General features: G+C 39.4%; 3 protein-coding genes across 6 annotated transcripts in view; 1 reads left to right on the top strand and 2 right to left on the bottom strand.

Annotated features, from left to right (window-relative positions):
* sgms2b (sphingomyelin synthase 2b) overlaps nt 1-817 on the bottom strand; it is a 5,673-nt gene extending 4,856 nt beyond the window's left edge. Inside the window, exon 1 of the mRNA XM_060893555.1 lies at nt 668-817. The gene's annotated coding sequence lies outside the window, so the exon portion shown is untranslated. The remainder of the gene's footprint in view (nt 1-667) is intronic.
* A 3,521-nt stretch (nt 818-4,338) lies between these two features.
* On the top strand, nt 4,339-6,443 carry LOC132862514 (dickkopf-related protein 2-like). Of its 2 annotated transcripts, none has more exons than XM_060894554.1 (6): nt 4,339-4,406; nt 4,618-4,708; nt 4,995-5,055; nt 5,505-5,655; nt 5,805-5,912; nt 5,995-6,443. In XM_060894554.1, exons 2-6 carry the CDS (start codon nt 4,668-4,670, stop codon nt 6,288-6,290), a joined length of 657 nt encoding a protein of 218 aa, XP_060750537.1. In that variant the 5' UTR covers nt 4,339-4,406; nt 4,618-4,667; the 3' UTR covers nt 6,291-6,443. The 2 variants fall into 2 exon arrangements, with proteins under 2 accessions (XP_060750537.1, XP_060750536.1); XM_060894553.1 differs by having other exon boundaries at nt 4,913-5,055.
* A 438-nt stretch (nt 6,444-6,881) lies between these two features.
* Nucleotides 6,882-7,500, bottom strand: part of aimp1b (aminoacyl tRNA synthetase complex interacting multifunctional protein 1b) — a 3,437-nt gene continuing 2,818 nt past the window's right edge. For all 3 annotated transcript variants that reach the window (XM_060894011.1, XM_060894012.1, XM_060894010.1), the window contains exon 7: nt 6,882-7,327. In XM_060894011.1, coding sequence (XP_060749994.1) covers nt 7,161-7,327 — 167 coding nt within the window. In that variant the 3' untranslated portion in view covers nt 6,882-7,160. The remainder of the gene's footprint in view (nt 7,328-7,500) is intronic.

Genomic DNA, 7,500 nt, shown 5'->3' with positions numbered 1-7,500 from the left:
TCGTTGCTGGAAAAACTTTACGAAAATGTGTGTGTGTGTGTGTGTGTGTGTGTGTGTGTGTGTGTGTGTGTGTGTGTGTGTGTGAGCTGACACACCCTGCTCAAACTTGTCTTTCCGCTCAGGGTCACATTCTTTCATTCCTTTGGATCTCTTTATCTTTTTCTTTTATGTTTTAAACACCATGAAATAATTAGCAAACATTTATTTTATGTATTTTTTAGTTATCTGTTGTTTTTTTTACTGTAACTATGTTTACTCAGTTAACTGAAACAGTGAATCATTGAGTCTGAAGATGGTTGAGATGTAAGTCGTTAGTTGTGAATAAACAAAGCGAGCAAATGTAAAAGCACAGCTGGATAAAGACTCTGCGCATGCGCGACACATCACACATCAACAATACTGTAAAGTGTCACATTAATGTAGTGTCCTTATTATAGTGATAAACATGATGCACCAGCAGTGATGTCTATGTACTGTAGAATGGACTGAAACGTGAACAATAACCCAAACAAACACCTAAGAAAAGGATCTTTGGTCATTTGCTTATCATTTGTTTCTATAGTTATCTGTCTCTGTGCGCGTGCAACCGGACATGATATAAACGTGTTAATAAACAAACACCGAGTTTCTCACAGATTAAACACTTCACCGTGTAATAAGCGCTCACCTGGACCTGGGTTTGGATCTTCAGCTGGACCTGATGGATGAAGCTCACAGGACTGTCATCATGTCCAGTTCACACTGAATACAGACCGAAACTACAGCTGACTCCTTCACCTGACACTAATGTCCACCTGTCTCTCACCTACATCCGGTTACACGCCACGCCCACTCGAGACAACTCAACTCTTAAGATATTCTGTTCAAATCTAAAGCAATATGTATAAATATATGACGCATCAATAAGACACAAACATAAAATTACAATATAACATGAAACATGGACAACGTTATTTATTTAAACCAGGTTATTTATTTATCTCATCTTTTTGTATCATAATCAAGAGTTGTGTAAAAGTTTATTGTAAACTTTGTTTTTTCATGATTTATAAATATCTCATTTTATGTTTACTATTATTTCTACTAGAATTGATCTCAATGTTTGTATATAAATGATTATTATGATGATTATTATTATTAGCTATTATTCTTAGTGTTGTTGTAGCTTAAAATTTAAAATAAAGAAGCAACACTTTGTAGAACAAATATGCACACACACACACACACACACACACACACACACACACACACACACACACACACACACACACACACCAGTATCATAGTGATATCAGGAGATTGAACAGAAAATTATAAATAAGAACGACATCAAATCATCAATTGGAAACTGGAAATGTCTTTGGCGCGCTCTGGTGGTGACTGTTGAAACTGCAGCAGCTGTAGCGTTAAACTAAGGAGATGGAAGTAATAGGAATATAAACGTAATATCATTAAAATTACAGGAATATTACAATCACATAATGATTCTGTTCTGCGATTAGCTTAGAAAAGTTTTTTATCTGCTAACGTGTTTCTAATTACAAAGCAGCTGCCCCAGTGTTCACAAGAATACCAACTGTTTTAGACAATATAATAGCCCCTTATTAGCTTATTTGCTAATTTAAATAATGAGATAATATCGACTAGTACGTTCATTGTCTTGGTTAATTGTTTAAATTAGACTAATCTAAGCTACGTTAGACCTGCTTTGCACAATACCATAATCTAAAAGTAGCTGGTTTACTAATGATGATGATGATGATGGTGATGATGATGATGGGTACCAACCATGGTTTCTGTATAATAATGTAAACTAGTTTGTTACCTAATTAATGGTTTTATCATGAATATAATTAAGCATTTATTTTCAGATCAATTCTCATGTCATAGCTAAATAAAGTATATCTAGTTAAACAGTGTACATCACTGACCATAATTATCTTCAGACTTTAACCCAGTGATGTCACAGTGCAGTAGATCTGATCAGGTTTAGTGACAGAGTGAACACACACACACACACACACACACACACACACACACAGATCCTGGGATCAGCCGTGGAGAAGCAGAACCTTTACATGATATGTTATTAGTCAGAATTCACAAATTCGACACAACACTGGAGAGAATTACAAACACAGGATTTTTTCCACATCAAACAACACGAACTAAACAGACACAGACTGCTACAAGTGGCTAAACAACTAAAGATTGATAAGAAAAGAAATGAACAGAAATAAGGGATTTCTGAAGAAGGGAACTAGTCACTGGGATACTGGGCAGGGCCACACCAGGGAGGAGAAGATGATAAAGATGTGTGAGTGCGCCCTCTGGGGGCTTGGTGATGACATGTTTATGGAGGATGTGATAATATACTTAATACAATTTTCATCTGAGTAAAATAATTATGGGACTGTCTTCACCATGGAAACAGAAGACAATAACACAATACACTAAAATGTTTACACTAACACACATGTTGTGTTTATGCTAACACAGGTTTTGTTGTTCTGCCTAGCTTTCATTGCTGTGAACTTTTCACTCAGCTCTTATTAAGTCATTTCTGCATTTTTTCTCACTGATATCACGCAGCGTGTCACTGATACCAAGCCACCGTGTGCCGTTGGGTCTTTGTTAACAATGACATGCTAACAATAACGGATCTTAATCATAAAGTAAGCGCCGTGCTGTGATGAAATGCTATCTGGTTTTGTGTGGTAATGCTACACTGAAGTGAATCCTGTATACACACATACACACACACATACACACACACACACAACAGATTCTTGGAGTCAGTGTGTCTTTGTGGACTTGTAGTTTATTTAGCCGCACTGCTTACGTTACTCAGTGAAACACCACACTGCTGTTTCTAACACAATGCTGTAATGTTTATTGAACAAAATGATTAAAATGTGAAGTGAGTAGATTTGAACTTGATAGATTTTATTTTCTGTCTGATTTATGTTCAGTCTTAAAGAGCAACAGCCTCAACTACATCACTCTCACTGTAGAAGGGTACAGTTGGAAATGTGTTGATGTTTGTGTTGATGTTTGTGTTTGTGTTGATGTTTGTGTTAATGTTGTGTTAATGTTTGTGTTGATGGTTGTGTTTGTGTTGGCATTGATGTTTGTTTTGGTGTTTGTGTTGGTGTTTGTGAAATTGTTGGTGTTTGTGTTGGTGTTTGTGATGGTGTTGGTGTTGGTGTTTAGGGTTAAATATTTTGGTGTTTTGGTTTTCCTGTGACTGTGTTAAGTCTCAGTATATTTGTGTTGTTTGTGTTACTGAGTCACTTTTATAGCTGCTCTTGAATGTGTTAGTATTTGAGTTTGAATCATTTAGTGTTTAGTATCCAGGGTGTGTGTCATCAGTAACATGTTGTTCTTTTGGTCTTGGGTGTGCTGAGTTTAGATGTGAATATATGGCTCTGTTTGACTGTGTTAGTGTTGATAAGTTTGTTAGGGTTTGGCTCTGAGTGTGATGCTGTTCTGCTTTACGCATTTATCTTGTGGTGTTTAAATTCATGGGATTTTTGATATTTCTGAGCCTCAAACCCAAAACTCCCAAATTTCAAGCAAACAAATGAAAATTTTACAAAAACAAAACTCAAATACAAAAACATTAAAAACATTCCACACATCACACACTGAGGAGTAGGTTAGTGGGTTTGCTCCAGTTTACAGGTTTATAACCGTGCTGCTCTTCTGCACTGTCCACATGGCCCCAGACATCCTCCTGCTCCTCCATATCACATTTCTAAAGAACATCACAGCAGGTGTTCATGATCCGTGTGTGTGTGTGTGTGTCTATGTGTGTGTGTGTGTGTGATTTTGGCACAAGGTATCTGGATTATGTCAGTGAAGAAAGCAAAGCCTTTAAACCTTCAGGCCAGGATTTACAGAGCAGCGAGTCTCCTGCAGTGTGGAACGGACAAGCAGCTGAAGAAAAAAATCTGTAAATTGTCGTCTCCTAAATGAACTCACACAAAATGAGGTGAACAGAGACATTAAAGCAATATAATAACCAGCACCGTGTTACCATAGCAACGCACAACAGCCTGATTATTAATTTCACATTTTGCAAGTAATAAGTCTAACCTGCTTTGCTGACTCACCTGCTCACCTGGGATTAGTGTCTCACCTGAAGACTAATGATAAACTTAAACTCGAGTCACAATTCACTTTGAGTCAAGATACAAGTCAGCAAATTCTCAATTCTCAAGTCCTGAGATTGTCTCACCTGCTCACCACCTGTTAATGACTCTCACCTGTTTACCTGTGATGAGCGAGTCGGGTAGGTGAAAGTGATCCCTGTGGAAAAAAGACATTTAAAGCAGGGATGATTTTCCCACAATGCTCTGGAGTTTGACCAGTGTGGACAGTGAGGAATGGGGTTAAGGAACATTGTAAGTGACTAGCATCTCTTTAGACTCTCTCTCTCTCTCTCTCTCTCTCTCTCTCTCTCTCTCTCTCTCTCACACACACACACACAAACAGTATTACATAAAAACTCCCCACATCACTCCGCAGAACAACAACTAATAACCTCATAAGGGGTGTTAATGTGTGTGTTAATGTGTGTGTGTGTGTGTGTGTGTGTGTGTGTGTGTTTATCAGATTAGCCCAGGATTTGTCAGAAAGTGACGAGCTGAAACTGAAGCTGGAGGATGTGGGTTTCACAGGACGACGAAACCAAACCCCTAAAACGGTATAAAAACACAGCGCGCGCGCTCACGGTAACTCAGAGCACCGGGGAACAGCGCGCGCTCTTCATGCACATCACAGTGAGAGTGTGTGTGTGTGTGTGTGTGTGTGTGTGTGTGTGTGTGTGTGATGTGAGAAACATCCCTCACGTTAACATTTGACATGCACACCTGAGGCTCTGCATCTGCGCTTTATGTTTTATTTCTAGATCACAGATTATTAGTATTTATTTCCACCATGCGGACATGTGCATGGGGTTTGTTCACGTTGCTCGCGGTTCTCTCCTTCAGCACGAGCCAACCGCACAGCCACTACACCGGAGTCACGAGGACCCGTAAATACCTGTCTAAGGTAAGAAGCGCACGCGCATACCGAGCCAGCACGTGCTGTTAGTTACAGCACAGAGACCAGATTAGAATTCATTATTATACTCTAAAAGTAAAACATGTAAAAGAGCAAAACAAACACAGCGCATTCTATTTTATTCTGTGCCATGACTTTTAGTGCATCATCACCTTCTTCCTCATTATTTATTCATGTAATTGTTGAATAAAATAATACCACTTTAACAGTTCTGTAGTTCTTTTAAAGTTATTTCATCTTCTAAATGTTTTGTGATGAACTGCGTCTCATCCTGGGAGTGTTTAAGTGTTTACGCATCATGTCACGTGCTCAAGGGTCAGACTCCTGGTCCACCATCAGCTTCATGCGCTTAATGATGACTGGATGATGTCAAATATTATTACATTATATTACATTTTGTGTGTGTGTGTGTGTGTGTGTGTGTGTGTGTGTTTTAGGCTTACTTTTGCAGTGCAGATAGTGAATGTGAACCGAGACTTTATTGCCAGGCCCCAGGCCACGCCCACTCTCAATGCTCACCCTGTAAGAGAAGGGGAAGGCGTTGCCGTAGAGACCAAATGTGTTGTCCTGGAAACGAGTGTCGCAACCGTAAGTAAAGTGCGCAAAAATTACACACAGACCCGAAATAACGTGGAAAATTACACCCGTCTTCAGTATGACGAATTTGGAGAATTTATAAAGATGCAGAATTTATGAATCAAGTAAATGTTGCATTTTCTGCTCTGTCTCTCACACAGATGTGTGTAGTCGAGTTTCAGCAGAACACACTCCAGAGCAGAAGAACAGAATCCACAGCTCTCCTGGACAACTGAAGAAAAACAGGAAGCTGAACAAACCACGCAAAGGTGTGTGTCTGTGTACGTCAGCATGTCTGCACTGTAATACAGTATTAAATAATTATAATCTCTGTGTGTGTGTGTGTCTCAGGTGAAATGGGTGCACAATGTGTGCGCTCATCTGATTGTGGGCGTGGCCTGTGCTGTGCACGTCACCTGTGGAAGAGAGTGTGTAAGGCAGAGCCTCAGGACGGACAGGTTTGCTCCAACCCCTGGCGCAGGAAACACACACACACTGGTCACACACTGGAGCTGTTCCAGCTTTGTCCCTGTGCAACTGGCCTCGAGTGCAGGACGCAGAGTCACACAACAAAACACACAAACACACACAACAAATCACAACCACCTGCTGCTGCTGTCAGACTCCACACCTGCCAACAACTCTAACAGACAGACAGCGATGGACAGAGACAAAAAGACAGACAGAGAGATGGAATGAGAGAGACAGACAGTTTTATGGCTACATTTTTGTTTGTGTAATAACACAAACACAAAATAGCACAAAGATGCAACACATAAACGAACGAGTCCATCAGCCTATTTCAGTCCAATGTTTATTATTTGCATATTTATGCATATTCATATCCCTGTTGTTTTTAATGATAGTAAATATATAAAGATGTTCCTGTATTCAACTAGTGTTACTCAATAAACAGTTGTAGAAATTACAACTATTATTGTAGAAATATGTGTGTGTGTGTGTGTGTGTGTGTGTGTGTGTGTGTGTGTGTGTGTGTGTGTGTGTGTGTGTGTGTGTGTGTGTGTGTGTGTGTTATTTATTTAATATAGTCAAATCTCACATGTGACTATTGTATGATTACCAAATATTTTGAACATTTGCTGTTATCATGTGTTTATCATTTCATTATTATAAATGTGTAATTATGAGCTACAGAATTGGCCGTAAGCAGCTGAGCAGATGAAAGGTCTTAAGCACACAGCAGGTTTGATTCGTTTCTGTTTATTTAGAAACTCCTCATGAGATCAACACACACACTTAACACATTTACAATTGTAAATATAACCACAGTGGAGCTCAGTCACCACTCTACTGAAATGTACAATAGTCATTTACTCACGTTTCTGCTTTACTGTGTTGGGTCTTAATATCTGTTTTTGATGGTAACCATGGCAACAACATATTACACTGATAAATGTTGAGAAATCAGCCGCTCTGTAACAGCGATATTAATCACACATGTCCTTATTGTGCCATACATTTGGTTTGCTGGTAACCATGGCAATGACCCTCGTCCTTTACTTGAGCCCTCCGTTGCTGATGGTAGGCGCTCTGCAGAGGCCCTTCCCCCTGACCTCAAAGGCCACACCCCTGTAAGTGGCCACACCCCTTTCATCAATATGTAGGTCAGGGAGTAAACATTCCCAAACGCGCTGTTTCGGGTTCAGCTCTCTCTCTGGCTCACCTCCACATTCAAGCAAACAAACAAACAAGCAAACAAACAAACAAACAAAAAGATTAATGTTATTTTGACATTCAATACACATAGATTTAGATTTATTTACTTGTTAGTAGGTTTGTGTGTGCGTGCGTGCGTGTGTGTGTGTGTGTGTGTGTGTGTGTGTGATTTTACTTTTA

The sequence above is a fragment of the Tachysurus vachellii genome, chromosome 19 (assembly GCF_030014155.1).
Source record: "Tachysurus vachellii isolate PV-2020 chromosome 19, HZAU_Pvac_v1, whole genome shotgun sequence".
Taxonomy (NCBI): domain Eukaryota; kingdom Metazoa; phylum Chordata; class Actinopteri; order Siluriformes; family Bagridae; genus Tachysurus; species Tachysurus vachellii.
This window is presented reverse-complemented; position numbering and strand designations above follow the sequence as displayed.